At 39.1% G+C, this 17,354-nt stretch overlaps 1 protein-coding gene across 40 annotated transcripts in view; it reads right to left on the bottom strand.

Annotated features, from left to right (window-relative positions):
* MAP4 (microtubule associated protein 4) overlaps window positions 1–17,354 on the bottom strand; it is a 151,361-nt gene that overhangs the window by 48,023 nt on the left and 85,984 nt on the right. For all 40 annotated transcript variants that reach the window (XM_019723965.2, XM_074312421.1, XM_074312423.1 and 37 more), the window contains 4 exons: window positions 8,151–8,273; window positions 4,533–4,646; window positions 2,187–2,318; window positions 618–1,631 (listed from right to left, as the gene is read on the bottom strand). In XM_019723965.2, coding sequence (XP_019579524.2) covers window positions 618–1,631; window positions 2,187–2,318; window positions 4,533–4,646; window positions 8,151–8,273 — 1,383 coding nt within the window. The remainder of the gene's footprint in view (window positions 1–617; window positions 1,632–2,186; window positions 2,319–4,532; window positions 4,647–8,150; window positions 8,274–17,354) is intronic.

The raw sequence follows: 17,354 nt of genomic DNA, 5'->3' as shown, positions 1-17,354 counted from the left end.
CTTCCAGAAATCGGAAACGGGAATAGTTTTTGAGGAATGAGGGATGCTCCTGTTAGGGCAGCAGAAAAATGGAGTGGTAGTTGGAAGGGGAAGGGAAGGTGGAGTTGGGAGGGCTTTTGTGGTTTTTAAGATGGAAATACCACAGATGTTATTATTATTTGTGTATGGTAGGAAGGATCTGATGGAAAGGGTAAAAAGCTGTTGAGAGGGAAGAAAAGGAGAGAACGGCCTGGGCAATACGCCTAAGTAGGCAAGAAGAGATGGGGTCTAGTGCACGACAGAGAGGTTGGCCTTAACGAGAAACATGACAATTACTTCTAGTGACAGGAATGAATGTAGAGTCTATGGATACAGACACAAGATGAGGTAGTAGAAGGTTGTGAATGTTCTCTTACTACCTCAATTATCTATGAGAAAAACAGGAAGATCAGCAGAATACGGATGGGGAAGGTGTTGGAGGTTGGAGGGGGCAAAGGTGAGAGGTAGTTGTCTAGGAGAGTAGGAATGTCTATGGATTTGCAAAGTTTTTATTTTAACTGGCATGATGTTTATCCCTTACCCTTCTGGAGACTACACCCTGGTAGACAGAAATCCTGAGAGTAAGAATAAGTCCATACCTGGCGAAATCATGGAAGTAGGTGCAGCTGAATGCCCCTCATTCTGGCGAGATTCTAACCGGGAATCCTCACTTATTTCTTCCTGTGTCCGTCCAGCTTTCACGTCCTTAACTGGAACGGGTGCCACCTCTGTTTCTGAGGGTGGTACAACATCCTTAGCCAGCGCAATCTCTGTGTCTGGAGACAGAGGCACATCCTTGCCCAGGGTCATCTCTGTTTCTGGGGGTGAAGCCATGTCCTTGACCAGCACCACCTCTTTTTCTTGAGGTGGAGCCACATCCTTGCCCAGAGCCATCTCTATGTCTGGGGCTGGAGCCGTGTCCTTGACCAGGGCCACTTCTGGGCCTGGAGATAGAGCTACGTCCTTGACTGGGGACACCTCTGTTTCTGAGGACAAGGCCAGCTCCTTGGCTGAGGATATTTCTGTGGATGATCCAACGTCCTTAGCCAGTGCCATCTCTATTTCTGAGAGTGATACCACACCCCTGGCAGGGGCCATCTCTCTGTCTGTGGGTGGTACCATGCCCTCTGCTGGGGCCAAATCCATTTGTATAGGTGGTGCCCTCTCTGTTTCTTTGAATAGCATTCCATCCTTAGCTGGGGCTTCCTCTGTTTCTGGGGATAACATGATGTCCTTAGCTGGGGCTTCCTTTGTTTCTGGGGGTAACATGATGTCCTTAGCTGGGGCTTCCTTTGTTTCTGGGGATAACATGATGTCCTTAGCTGGGGCTTCCTCTGTTGCCATGGGTAATACCACATCCTTGACTATGGCCGTATCTGATTCGATGGATGATTCCACATCCTTGGCAAGTGCCACATCTTCTTTGGTAGATAGTTCCACGTCTTTAGCCAAAGCCACCTCTGTGTCTGTGGCAGGTGCCATGTCCTTAGCCACGGCCATCTCTGTCTCTCTAAATGGTGCCATGTCATCAGCCTTCAGTCCCATCGTTATTTCCAATGCTTTTGCTGGTGCCCTTTCTTCTGATGATGCCATTTCTACCACCTCGGCTGGCTCTAAGGGAAATAATTTGGAAATTTAGGATCCATCATTGACTGCTTGTAGCTCTGCATTCAAAATCCACTTTCTTAGAACACAGGAGCATCTGGTTTTTGTGACCATAACACCCTAAACATAACTAAGAAGCTGTCCAGTTAACGCATTTGTGCTACTCTGACACTCCCAATGCTTAGAAGAACAGGATGTTGGGAGAACAAATAGTGGAGGAGAAAAGGCAAAGAATAGAAAAAAATCAAAGGCTTAATAAAACACCACAGGTACACAATTAGTGTCAGAAAGGGCACCTATGGGACATCAAGAAAAAACCCTAGAATCCTAAATCTGCGCTGAATTAAAAAGTGATTTTCTGTGCCTGTTAACCCAAAGTCTTGTATTTTTACTGCAACTTACTTCCTGTAAATGTGAAATAGGTAATACAAGTTTAAAAACATTTGTGATGGTTCCGAGATGTTTATCTATCCTGCTGTACGCTGCTAAAAAAGAAGTCTGATGATATATTGATTATGGATACTGTAATCATTAACTGACAAAGAGAAGTTCTAATAATTTACCTGCTGTGGGCTGTACAGGTTGTGTGGCCTCTGGGGAAATGAAGACTCCTGCGTGCGGAGAGTTTGGGGCTTCCACAGGCCACCCCTGAGGTACAACAGCTGCAGGAGCAAATGTGTCACAAGAAAACAGACCTAATATTGAAACACAAACAAACACATTTTTGAAACTTGATTAACATTGGGGGAAAAAAGACATTTGGCATTTAAAATCAGCTTTACATATTGCCATAAAGATGCAGACCTAAGGAGCAATGAAAAACAAAGCAAGAAACTGCTGATCTTCTTCAGGTTTGGGCTACGTGTTCATAGGCTGTATAATACAACTCCATCCCTGTCACCCATGAGTCAACACTGATTAGCTGCCTTCTAGAGTGGATTACAAAGGTTCAAAATACCAAAGACTGAGCTCTAGCTCCAACATCACAATTGACATAACATAACATTTAGTACGGAATTGTGACTTCCTCATCTGTAAAATGAGATTAACACCATCCTTTCCAACATTAGAGGACAATTTTGTGAAAATGCTTTGTAAATTATTAAGAACTACACAACGTAAAGAATTATTATTATTCTGTCCACTGCCAGATTTAAGAGGGGATTTAATAACCCCTGGAGGGTTCTTGCCATCAAGGTTATTACAATTTAGAGCGACAAGATCGATATATATCAAGTAATGCAAAATACACAGATCTAGGTGCTATATGAGTTTTAAAACACACCAGAGGACTAGAGTGGTCACAGAAAGCTCCAGAGAAGCAGGAGCAGGAAGAGAGGAGAGAGTAGTCAATTTCAAGGATAGAGAGGGGGGAAAAAAAAAAAAGTATGAAGATGCCAACAGGACAAGCATGTTTCCAGGACTGTAAAATTAGTTTGATTCAACTAGATCTTGCATACCGGCAAGGAAAAATAAGATTAGAACAATGGAAAAAGGATCTGGAAAGCAGAGAAATTTAGACTTGAAGAGAAAAAGCGGGGGGGAGGGGGGCCTTAACATCTTCATTACGAAAACGAGATGATGACTACAGAACAGGGACTCGGTGATGAATACAGGTCTGTTCAGAATGAATTTTAAAAGGGAGCAGGAAGCCTGTCAGGAGACTGCCAAGGTGGTCTAGGTGGGAAGTGATAGGGGTTCACACTGGGGAAAAGCAGAGGGAGCATAAAGGAAGAGAAGAAAAATGCTGTAAAGAAGAAAGAAGTCAATGCAACTAAATGACTCGCTAGTTAGTGAGCTGAAAAAAACAGGAGTCAAAGCCAAAATCAAAGTATCAGGAGACGAGATGGATAACATCAAAGTCAACTCATTTAACATCCTTCTCCCAAGAGTCCAAAAAGCCTGAGTGGAATATATTATGGGTCAGGATCTTTGCAAATACAGAATTGTAGCATTGTTTGAAGTGGGACTTGATGATGATGGGTACTGAAGGAAACCAGAATTTGTCACCTCAAAACATGCCTCTGACTGAAAAATAATTTTGACCTGAAGGCAATTAAAAGCAGCAAACCCACAAAAAAGTTCCTCCCTTTCTACCTAAAGGCAGGATATAAATTCTCCTTTTACTGGAGATAAACTCTTACCAGCCCAGAGAGGCACCATCAAAATCTGCAAACAAACCTTACTCCATTAGTTCCCTCCCATTACCTTGCCGGTTTGCTACTCTTAGAAGCGTAATATTGCTGTCCTTTGTCCTATCATTTCTCTCAAGTTTATTGTTTTTTGTTGAAGATGCTACAGAAACAGGAATTCTAAGCAACGATCTTCAGTTACTTTTCTCCTGTGTGATATATGCTGCAGGTGTTAATAAACGCTTCTTCTCTTATTAATCTTTTCGTTAGTCCCAACTGAAAACCTAAGATGGGTAGAAGTTTTGCTTGCCCTACAGTACCCCAGCCACACTCACGTTAAAAGTTATACAAAACCAGAAATGAGGATACTACATATTGGTAACAAAGATCCGTTTAATGTTTACTATGTAATGAACACTATAGGAAGTTCTTTTACATAATTTCACGTAGTCATCACATCTTTAAGCTAGAAACTAGTTAGTGTTAGCCCCGTTTTATAGATAAAGAAACCGAAGTTTAGGGAGGATATGATTTGCCCTCCACATAGTAAAATGTGGAGACAGAATTTGGCCCTGGGATATAGGATTCAAGATCTCATGAGAGGACGGAAGCAGCCTGAGAGCCTAACTATGAATTCTCTCCTGGGACTGATCTAGAAAGTGCCTTGTCCCAGCCAGAGCTCCTCAACGTGACTTTGTCTAGTGGTTAACTTCAAAGGTAAGGGGTGAAGGCCACATAAATTGTCTGGGGTAAGAAGTCCAACTGGAGAAGTCATACCATAACTGTCTTTCAGGGGATCACTCTGCTCTGTAAATGCTGAAGCATTGGCTGTTCCACTGGGGAAAAAGAGTAAATCTTCCAGGCCGTCACTGTGGTGCATCTTAAAGGGATCTGGAATAAAGAAGGAATTTAAAACTCATTCCCAATTAATACAACTATAAAGGTAGCATTCCTTATTATCCCCTGAATACTGATTAGTTATATATGTGTTATTAACAGTTCATTAAATAAACTGAGATAATATGTGACTAAACGGTAAGAAATCAGTAAATATTCACTGATTCATTTGTTACGAGTTAAAAATACGTAATCTCATAGTCTCTAAGATTTGATTATCTAAATCAGACAGCCAACAAATACATAAAAGTAAAAACACAACAAAATGCTCAACTCTACAGTCTACCAAGAGGTGAATGCACAGGTATAATTAAACTTTCAATAGATATTTACATAGTAGACATTCACTTTACTTTAAAAAAAAAAAGACGCAGAACAAGTGGGGAAAAAAAAGACACTTCCATCTTACATGGACATGATGAAGAAAACTGCATTTCAAAAGCTACCTGAATGAGCTGGCATCTCGAGAGCAGAAATAAACTCAGGAGTTGGCATGAGTAAAAACACTTAACGAATTAGGAATAGAAGGTATTTCCCTTAATCTGATAAATGGCATCTATAAAAAACCCACAGCTAACACCATACTTAATGATGAAAAGACTGGATGCTTTCCCCACAAGACCAGGAACAAAACAAGAATGTCTGCGTCTCGTCTTCTATTTAACATTGTACTGAAAATTCTAACCAGGACAATTAGCAAAGGAAAAAGTAAAACTATTTGCAGATGAAGTAAAACTATATTTGTAGACGATATGACCTTATATATATATATTAGGTTGGTACAAAAGTAATTGCGGTTTAAAAGGTTGAAAATAATTGCAAAAACCGCAATTACTTTTGCACCAACCTAATGGAAAATCCTAAGGAATCCACTAAAAAACTACCAACCTTGTCAGCTAGGTTGGAAGATACAAGAACAATATATTAAAATCAATTGTATATCTATACCCTTGCAATGAACAATCTGAAAATGAGACTAAGAAAATTCCATTCACAGTATGAAAAAAGAATAAAATAGTAGGAACAAACTTTACAAAGAGAGTATAAAATTTATACTCTGAAAACTATAAAAATATTGTTGAAAGAAATAAGATATAAATAAATGGAAAAACATTCCATATTTATAGACGGACAGACTTAAGATGGCAAAACTCCCCAAAATGATCTACAGATTCAATGCAATTTTTATCAGAACCCCAGCTGATTTCATTATAGAAACTGACAAGCTAATTCTAAAATTCGTATGGAATTACAAAGGACACAATCACGAAAATGAAGAACAAAGTAGGGAGACTCACACTACCCAACTGCAAAACTGACCAAAAGCAACAGCAATCGTGACAGCATAGTACCGGCATAAGGACGGAAATACAGATCAATGGACTAAGACTAAGACGTGAGAAATAACACCTATGTCTATGGTCAACAGATTTTCAACAAAGATGCCAAAACCATTCAATGGGGAAAGAACTGTCTTTTTTTTAAAAGTTGAGGTGGGACAACTGGATATCCACATGCAAAATAATTCAGTCTTCTACCTCTCCCCATATTAAAAAAATAATAAAATTAACTCACAGTGGATCAAAGACTTCAATACAAGAGCTAAAATTATAAAATTTTTAGTAGAAAATATAAGAATAAGTCTTCACAACCTCAGATTTGGCAATGGACTCTTAGATATGACACCGAAGCATGAGCAACAAAAGAAAAATGACATTAGACTTCATCAAAATTAAAAACGTTTATGCATCAAAAAAATACTATCAATAAAATTAGAAGACATTCCACAAAATGTGGGAAAATATTTGTAAATCATAAATCTGATAAAGGTCTAGTATACAGAATATATAAATAATACACCAACAAAATGACAAACCAATTAAAAATTGAGCAAAGGATCTGAATACATATTTCTCCAAGGAAGATAGATATACAAATGACCAATAAGCCCATGAAAAGATAAAAAGACAATAAACATCATTAGTCACTATGAAAATGCAAATCAAAATCACAATGACATACCATTTCACAACCATTAGGTTACCTATAATTTCCAAAAAAGGGGAAACAAGAGCTGTCAAGGATGTGGAAGAATTGTAAACCTCATACATTACTGATGGGGAATGTAAAATGGTGCAGCTGTTTTGGAAAACAGCTTGGTAATTCATCAAATGACAAACATAGAGTTACTATATGATCAGCAATTCCAATTAGGTATATACCCGAGAGAAATGAAAACACGTCTGCACAAAAGCTTGTATATGAATGTTTACAACAATATTATTCACAATAGTAAAAAAAAAAAAAAAAAAAAAAAAAAAAAGTCCATCAACTGATGAAGAGATTAAACAAAATGCGGTTTTCCCATACCTTGGATTATGCATCGTATAAAAGAATGAAGTTCTGATCCATGCCACAAAAGTGCATGCACCTTAAAAACGTGTGCTCAGTGAAAAAAGCCAGTCACAAAAGACCACACGTTACATGAGTCCATGTATATGAGATGACCAGGACAAGTAAATTTACAGAGACAGGAAGTAGAGTACTAGTTCCTTAAGGCTAGGGTGGATAAGGGGACAGGGAGTTATGGCTATCTAAAGAGTACCAGGTTTCTTTTTGAGGTTATGAAAACGTTTGAAATTTGACTCTGGTGATGGCTATACATGTGAATATACTAAAATCCACTGAATTGTACACCTGAAGTGGGTAAATTGTATGGTATGTGAATTATATCTCAATAAAGCTCTTTCTAAAAATGACCGTATATCCAGGATAGCCAATAATTAGAGAATGGTACATAACATCAAGTACGAGGTTCTCTGGAACCAGCTATGAGCACCATATAAGTTAGATGGAAAAAAACAAACCACGTGTTAGTGGAAACAAATAACCTGAGCTCTCAACCTGGTTACCTGCCAGGGAGGCTCTGAAGCCACTGCTCCCAGCCCTTCTGCGATCTGTTCCTCCCACCACTTCCAGCTCGAGGCAACCACAGATGTGTTTTTCGTTTCTACAGATTAGATTGAACTTTATAGAATTTAGGTATGAGCCCTGGTCTTCTCTTCTGTCAAATGAGGATACTATATATTTGGTAGAGTTGGGTAAGAAACACATATAATATGTATATAAAGGCTCTAGCCCTGTGCCTGGCACAAAGCAGACACTCAAAAGATGGTGCCACCATTACTGCAATAATTCCTTTTGGAAGAATCATGGTTCTGAGGTACCACCGATAGTTTAGTCTTTAGTGAATATGAATTTCAGTTGATTTACTCAAAACCAATTTTGAAGGAGATGGAACTAGAGGGACATGTGCCCCAGAAGAAGAGATAGACAGAGAGGAGAAAGGGTCAACCAAATGTTCAGGGGAAATAATTATACCTTGGTTGTGCTTTAGGAGCTATATTTAGGCTAAAATGTTTTATGAGTGGTGGTTGTGGCTCTGTCATGTTTGTGTCATAGTTCACATTCAGCAGTCACAGGCAAGCCAGCACTTACCAGTCTGCACAGGATTCACTACTTGCTCGGGTTCAAAGCAAAAGTTTGTATTTTCTGGCCAGTTCTGGCTGTTGTGATAACCCTGGTAGGCCACTTTCTCTTCAAGGAATTCAGTCGGAAACCCTTTAAATAGAAACATAAAACAAAAGTTGCAAAGTACCATTGTTTTCTCCTCCACTAGAATAGCATTTCAGTATTACAGCTAGTACAATATAAAACAATCATACCTAGCTAGTGCATTTGACAAAAACTTTTTTTTTAAATTAAGTAAATTAAGTACTGGAGGCATATGGTTGTTATAAGGTTAAAAATACTGCAGGAGGACTTCTGGTTATGGATGCGTGAAAGGTTAGTGATTTGTATCCACAAAAGAACAAATACAAAATTGGACAAAATTGTCAAAATCATTTTTGTTTTTAAAGCCAGCTCTAAATAAATGAAGAGATATACCATGTTCATGAATGGAAGACTCAATATTGTTAAGATGGCAATTCTCAACTGACCAATAGATTCAAGGCAATTCCTAGCAGAATTTTTTTAAGATGCCAACAAGATCAACCCGTAATTTACATGGAAATGCAAAAAACATAGAAAAGCCAAAACAAATTCAAAGAAAAGCAAGTTGGAGGAGTTACAATGACCTGATATCAAAAGCTATTATAAATGTATAATAACCAAGTCAGTGTGGTATAGACCACACATTAGATAAATGGAACAGAACAGAGTTCAGAAAGAAACCTACACAGTTGTGGTCAACTGGTTTTTAACAAACATGCCAACATAATTCAATGGGGGAAAGGATACTTTTTTTTCAACAAATGATAAACAATTGGGCACTTACCTCATACCATAAGCAAAAACTAACTCCAAATGAATTAAAGACCTAAATGTAAGGAGCTAAAACTAAAAAACTTGTAGAATAAAACAAAGGGGAAAAATCTGTGACCTTGGATTAGGCAAAGATATCTTAGACATGTCATCAAAAACACTATCCATAAAAGAAAAAAAAACTGATGAATTGGACATGATCAAAATTTACAACTTTTGCTTTCCAAAGATACCATTAAGAAAATGAGAAGAGACGCCACGGACTGGGAGAAAATATTTGCAAATCATAAATCTAATAAAGGATATGTATGCAGAAGAGATTAAAAATCTCACAACACAATTTAAATTAAAATCTACATTAGATAAGTTTTAACTAGAGAAACAAGTTCATTTATCACATTAAAAACAAAATATTTATACATTACTTAAATACTGGTACATATAGTATTTGTTCAAAACTGCGCTTATGCATTTAATATGGGGGAAATAGCTGTTTCCCCCAATGAGCTCTTTTTGTTCAGTTTTGTTTATACTTGCAATGAGCAGTGCCCATACAGTTCATTCTTATTTTCAGTTTCCCTACATTTTGTTTGTTCTGATTATCTTTATTAGAATGTTATTCTGTATGTTGAAGCTAGTATAAAACAATGAGACTTGGAAAAAAGAAATCTCTTACAACACAATTATAAGATACCTCAATTTTAAAATGGGCAAAAGATTTCAAAGGACATTTTCACCAAAGAAAAATAAACAAATGGATAATATGCACACGAAAAGAAGCTCACCATCATTAAAATCTCTCTGAGATGCCACTACACCACCACTGCTAAAGTCAGGGCAAACTGGGAGGGTAAGTGGCAGGACTGTCCCTCCCTTACCACTAGCCAACATCAGGCCACCTCTGGTGCAAATTTTCCCCTTTAAGGTTGTCCTTTATTTTCATGTTTCACGGAATCATTTAAATCTGATTTCATCTACATCAAATGGTTTAGGGAAAGAGAAGGGGAATGAAACGAAATAATTTATCTTAGATTTGCATTGCCTGAGCTGTTCCTTCAGGAACATATACTGAGATGACTTCAGATATCTGAGGGGGTTTCTTTTGTTTTTAATTTTAATCAAAATTACTCCAAGGTCATTATACTAGACTGAATGATTCATGTTAATAAATTCACACTATACACCAAACTTCTTGGAAAGTGATTTACATTCACCGGTAGTATGTAAAGCATAAAGAAGCCCCAAAGAATTTAAACAATAGCCTATTTCCAAAACAAGCTTTAAAAGGCTAGTGATTCTGTTTCTACTTCTTACCCTTGGTAAAAACCCAAAATTGTTAGAAGTGGGTACATTTCTCTCACGTCCTGGAGAAGGAATCTGGTTTTAGACGCAGATGGCATGGGTTATCCCCCTTCACAGGGTGCTGCCAGAATAGCCAGCCGCCGAAAACAGTGTCATTAATGAGCATGTCTGAGAGGCCGCCCCCATATCTTCATACAATGCTGTTGACCCAGATTTCCTTCTTAAAACTCCGCAGCAAAAGTAGGCAAACTCCTTTGCAGAAACAACAGTCTTCAGGATAAATGTGGGTGGTTATCTATTTTTTTTTTTTTTTAGCATAACTGCAGTCTACTCAAAGAGTCTATTTCAGTAAAAGAATGAAAAATGAAATTCCAAACAAAAAGCAATTTACATAATGCAACGGAAACAACCCTAGATACCTTGGTTCTCTTCTAGAAGTAGAATAGGGAAAGATAGGGGCCAGTTTCTATTTTTGTGAAATTGGGTCATTTAACAGAAAAGGCAAGTGACTAAATATTAAAAGTACTAATTAATCAAGTAGTCATATCTCTAAATCTAAGCCAGAGTAATCCTATCAGAGAAGATCCTTTCTAAGTGCAAGATAAACCAGTGGCTTTTAATATAACAGAACACAAAAAGTTCACTGTGTCAGGTTCTACAATGCAAAAAACCTTTAAGAAACCATCACTTGTCAAGTTTTAATGTCAAATCAAAGGAGAATATCCACAGTTCTGGAAAAAAAAACTATCAAAATACTCCTTCTCTTAAATACATACATATGTATGCAAAAAAGTTTCTTCTATATACTTCAACCCAAACAACATATTGTGACAGAATGTCTATTAAAGCAGAAATGAAAGAATTTAGAGAAATGCAAAACAACACAAGTGTTCTTACTAAACTTTTTTTTGGAAACTACACTTATTTTAAAATGTTAACGTTAACATTCATGACTTTATTTTTGTTATTTGAAAACAACAGTTTGAAAGTCTCTCAATTTTAATATTTAAGAAATACTGATAGATATAATCCATATAAACGAAAGCTCTTTGGGGGTCCTAAATTTAACGAACAGTTTTATTAAGGTACAATTGACATACAATAAGCTGCACGTATTTAAAGTGTACAATTTGATAAATTGTGACACATGTATGCCATCGCCACAAGACAGCAAACATATTCACCATCCTCAGAAGTTTACTAATTTTTAAGCACGAAAATTGTCTTGATACTAAAAAGTTTGAGAACTGATGACTTAAGAGTATTTAGAGACATTCTCAGCCTTGAGCATACTGCTATTTACCTGGAGAGTCAAGTATAAAGATAAAGCAGCAGAGAAAGAACATAGTTTGAGGCTGAAGACTCAAGTAGTAGTCTCAGCTCTTTGAGGAGACCTTAGTTAACTCATTTAATTCCTTTGAACCTCAATGTTCCCACCAATATCATGAAAGGACTGTACCAGTATCTGGTCTCCAAGCTCTAAGCTCTAAAAGTCTATCAGTCCACGTCCCCATATACTGCACTGTGGGCTCATGTATAACTATAACTCTTCGAGCTCTTTCCCTCCACATCTGCCCCACCCCCAAACAGAGTCAAGACGTCCAAGACAAAGCTCAGGCTTCACTATATTTTTGGGATAGAAACTTAGCCATCTGAGAAATGAGGAAACATATAACACAGTATTTCACTCAGGGCTAAACTGTTTAAATTATATGGAAAGAGAAGAAAATCAATGCTAGCAAGCAGGCTTCACAGAAAAGACGGGGGCAATCTCAGAATACGATATTTTCGATTACTGGTGACACTGTAAGTAACACATGTGAGAACATCAGATTATTGCTACAAAGAAAAAACAAAACTGACCAAGAAAACAGTATATATACATCCCTACATATATGCGTATTATAGAATGATAAAGCAATTGTGGGAAAATGTTATTTATTGGTAAATCTGGAAAAACATACAAAAGCTCTTTGTTTTATTCTATTCTTTCAACTTTTTTGTACATTTGAAATTATTTCAAAATAAGAATTTAAGTATTTCTATTTTCTAAAATCAGAAAAAAGTGACAGAAGAAAGCTAACTCCTCAAATGTTCAGCCAACTCCACTTTTTAGAACAAAATAGATTTAAATGTTCACATCTAGCTCTATTAGAGTGTCCTTCTCCTCTGTACTAAACAGTCAAAAAAGCCCACCAACCTTCCTGGTTTGAAATGAACAGTATCTGACATCCCTAAAATATCTGGGAGACTCTTTTTTTAAGAGTTCAGAATTCTAACACTATTTGAAAACAGTGAAGCACGGAAGGTCTCTAGCAGGACAGAGCTGATGCTTTGGGTTAGCAGTTTCTCTGGTTCAATGAAAAACAAACCAGCACACTTCTTGAAAACATCCTAAAAGACTACACAGTGAGCTTGTTTTGCTTCAACCAGAAATCCCGCAGGCTGCTTCCCAGAGTGGGCACGCGCAGGATGGCAATAGCTGGCAAGAGCGCGTCTGTCAGCACCACACTGTTTTCAGGTGTCCCTTCGGCCTCCATGACCCTCGGCTTCCTATCGTACTGAATGGACACTGTTCCTATAGAAGCACGTGTCTGTACACAACTTCCTTTCTCAGTCTCCCAAGAGGTTCTTACATATACTCTCCTCTCCAGCATCCTCCGTCCCAACATGTAAACTCTTACTTTACAGAAAATAATATTCTTCGACTGCCTTTCCTCTACCGCAAACTTAACTATGTGAGTCCATCATTCCTTCCTTCCTGCTTATCTGAGTGAAAAATAATCCTCCACCTTTATTTTTCTAATTTGAAAACAAAGCTAAACTAGAGACTACGAGAAACACACTTCACGCTCCCTCCCAGGACAGCACTCATGCAGGCTCGCCCTGCATCATCTCCCCGGCAATCAGCCCTGACCCTCCCAGACTTGCTGTGTATCCCTTCTCTCCGCACTTCTCCTCCTCTAGTGATAACACAATTACATCTCTAGCATCTTTAAAAAACACACAAAACCCATATTGTATTAAAGAAAAAAATCCCCTATAAACAATCTATGAATTAAAAGAAACTTAGATTCTAATTTTAACAAAGCAGTTATTAAAACCAAACAAATGAGATAACTGGATGAGACGCTGGTGAAGCGAATGCTGGCTGGATATTAGTATTATAAATTGAGAGGTGTGTTAATAGTACCCTAATTGTGTTTTAAAAAGGAATTCTTTTCTAGAGATACAGACTGATACAACAAAAGAATTACATGATGTCTAGGATTTGCTTCAAAACAAACACCTACGGTTGTGTGGAGGGAGGGAATAGGGATAGATGAAATCAGAAAGCTCTAACACTAAAGAGTCTCTGCCTCCGTCCGACTCTCCTGAACATAAAACATGTTCAGATTACTGCCTGGTTTAAAACTCTTCAATGCTTCCCTGTAACCTACAGGTTACAGGACAAATTTACATCACTCGAGATTCGTACAAGCCAGTCTTACACAACGTTTCAGCGTCACCGTCATCCATTCCACGCCCCCAAACCTCAGCTCACCCCACGACCCAGCACCCACAACCTCTACTCTTTTACCGAAGCTGCTCTGTCCACGGAGGACGCCTGACTTCGCTCTCCCCACACTGCTTGCCACCCAAGGCTTCCTCTTCCTTTCGGGGTCACCCTCCTAGGAAATACGAGTATTTGCATGGACCACTCCTCTTAAATACAGGAACTTCTTCCCTCAGTGTTCGCATGGCAACCAGTGCATTCACCTGTGCACTGGTGTGTTTTTCTTAATGATACAACCTACAAATTAAGATTCTACTTTTTACAACAGCTTTGTTCCACTTCATTTTATTCACATATTTTTGCTGACTATTAAAATATTATAATCAGTGTATAATTTACTTTTTGTAAATGTTCAGGGTTATTAAATAGAAATTTATGTTAAACTAAATCAGCTCATTCAAATACTTAAGTCTGCCTGGTCAGAATAGGCTATGATACTCAAGAGTAGAAGGAACAATTATTAATAATTAGGTCAGGACAACATCCATGATAAACCAAGACAGTATGCACCTATGACATGACATCTAGCTACCCTAATTAGCGGGATACAAAAACCAGGTTCTTTCTTCAGACAAAAGAGAAATTAAAATATTCCCTAAAAATGTCAATAACACATAACAAACCCCATTTCTATTTTCATATTCTGTTAAACAGGTTATATATATATGAAAGTAATCACATGTGGATATTAAGCTGTATTCATGTCCACTGCCCGTATTTCAATGACCTCTACTCATTCTGCCAATTTATTCCAGACAACTATGGATAATTGACATTCCAACTCAAAAGTGAAGATGAAAAACCACTTTCCCAAGCTGAGCAAACTATTCATGGATATTTAATATTCTCATTATGGAATATAATTTCGAACACTGAAATACATATGAATCAAGAAGGAAATTAATGTCCAAACATTTTATTCTTTCCTGTTTCTGGTTCCCTCAGATTCTGAAGGATTTCTTCACACTCTGATAAGAAGTCTGTTGGCCCCTGGCAGGGTTTGGTTTCCCATGACTTTTGGACCTTCCTCCTCCTGGCACAGAGCTGGACCTGGAGCGAGGTGCTCCCCCCTGGGGCAGCACAGAGAGGCCCTGAGCCGGGAGAGGGTCAGGCTTCAATCCCTGGTCCTCTCACTCAACACACACCTTGCCTTCCACCCCTGCCTCACATCCTATTACCAGGGAGGCAAGACCAAAATTCTGCCAGAATTCTCGATCTGACAAATCTCTGCTTCTTTGGTTTACTAATGCCTAATGAAAAACAAAACATTCTGCAGGCACTTGGTGCAGTAGCTTTCTCTCTGCTCTGAAAAAAATGCAATAAAAACACAATGTTTGTTAGCTATATTTTAATAAAAATCTTTAAAACCACAATGTTATATCTTTCGCATCCACTGGTCATCACCATGGCCAGTTCTTTAGAAAGTGTGTTAACAGTGCACACAAACACATGCCAAGTCTTCAGAAGGGGATCCACTGGTACCCTAGCAGGGGATCAGTTTTATTTAAACCAAATTAAGTAAAGTATCCTTTAACTCAACCATTCAAAATTTCATATGTATACACTTCAGTTGGTTGACCAGGTCATTCACAGTTTTTCTTTAAATTAAATGAATCAAATATAACAAAAATACTAACCATTTAATACTATCTCGAGCTGCACCCACTCATTCATTCAACAATCACGTAAGGACCTCAACTATGGGCTCGCTTCCCGGGATAAAGCAGTGAATAAAATGTGCCTGGTTCCAGTGCGTTTTCTTCTCTTCCTGTTCGTGGGGTGCCATACAGGTGTGTGGGACACCCCATGGTGCTCACCCCTCAGCAGACCCCTCAGTGGCTTTATGTGGGTTCTGCTGTCTGTCACCCCCGCCAGTTTCCCAGTGAGTTTGCATGGCCCAGGGTGGCTTTCTCGAGCTGGTTGGTATCCCTGCAAGTGGTACTCCTATGCCAGCCTCAGCCTGTGCCATCTCAGGAACTTCTCCACACCCACACCAGCGGGGCCACAGCTTTACCCTCCAGAGGGCTGAATCTCAGCGTTGGGCGGGCTCTCCTGCAAGACTGTCCTCCGTCCGTCTCTGGTATACGCCACCTCAGGCACAGGAGGAGTAATTCGTCCCTAAATCTGCTCTCCCTATATTCTTCAGAGTTCTCTTTTCCCCTCAGTAGTTAATCTCTTATTTGTCAGTACTTCTTTATGTTAACTTCCCCTTGTTGAAATTACTATGTGTCTGTTTCCTGACTGGACCCCAACACAGAACTGGTACTAAAAGTAGGGTGATCCCAGAACATAGACTTACAAACGCAGGACGTGGGGATCGTTTGGTCAGGCCTTTGGGTCTCAGTGCGCTGCTCCGCGGCACCTTGCCAATGGGAAACAGGATGCTGGGAATCCATGGAATGCAGGCAACACCATTAATTGAGCTGTCATCTGTGACGGTGTTAAATGCAAACTGCAGCAAGCACCGTGGGAGCCCAAGCAGCTGCTGCACTTGCAAGTCACGGCAGTACACCAGTGACCACAGTAATGGTTGATGGAGTGATTCTGCGGGGTACACTGAGGGCTCACAGAAAGCGAACCACAAACTCAGGTCTCTCGAGCTCTGAGAGTTAGTCTGAGAACCAGAGTTTACATCACAGTCCCAAAGGGTCTCATATCCTGCAGCCCCAGGGCTAAGAGTGTTGGGAAAAAAATCAAACAAAAACTTTCATTACAAAGTCTGTTGAACTCACAATCTCACCACGTTCCTCAGGTGAAGTCAGAACACTGACTGGGAAAGAATGGAATAATGACACTTGGAATGGAGACATCTGGTTACATGCAGCTGAAACTGACAATCCTGAGACCCTCTGGTGTCTGAGGATACTAGCCATCCTGACGGAAAACCTTGAGGAAAATGTCACCTGGGCAGATCCCCTGAAAGCGCATGCTCATTTCCTCACGGCCTCTCCCAACCACTCTCTGTTGCACCCAGACCCACAACTAGGGTCAAACCTCAGCACGCTCTAGGGCAAAGCACATAAGCTACAGTCCACGGGCCAGATCTGCCCTGGCCCCCATTTCTACAGAGCCCCCAACCTAACAGTGATTTGTATGTTTTTAAAAAACAGAATTTGATGTTTAGAGTAGTTTCAGGTTCACAGCAAAACTGAAGAGAAGGTACAGAAATTTCCCCAAAGCCCCGGTGCCCCCACAGCCTCTCCCATCGTTAACGTCCCTCACCAGCAGGGCACATTTGTTACAATCAGTGAACCTAATTTGACACATCGTTATCACCCAAAGTTCATAGGGCTTTTATATAAAAATGAAAAGATTATTTTGTGACATTTGAAAATTATGTGAAATTTACATGTGTCTATAAATAAAGTTTTATTGGAACACAGCTATGCTCATTTGTCTATGTATTGTCTGTGGCTGCTTTTGTGCTACAATGGCAGAGTTGAGTACAGCTGACCCTTGAATAACATGGGGGGTTAGGGGCACCAACCCCTCCGCTCAGTCAACAATCCATATATAAC

Source organism: Rhinolophus sinicus, linkage group LG10 (genome assembly GCF_036562045.2).
Source record: "Rhinolophus sinicus isolate RSC01 linkage group LG10, ASM3656204v1, whole genome shotgun sequence".
NCBI lineage: Eukaryota > Metazoa > Chordata > Mammalia > Chiroptera > Rhinolophidae > Rhinolophus > Rhinolophus sinicus.
The sequence above is the reverse complement of the archived record's forward strand: the minus strand, read 5'-3'. Positions and strand labels throughout refer to the sequence as shown.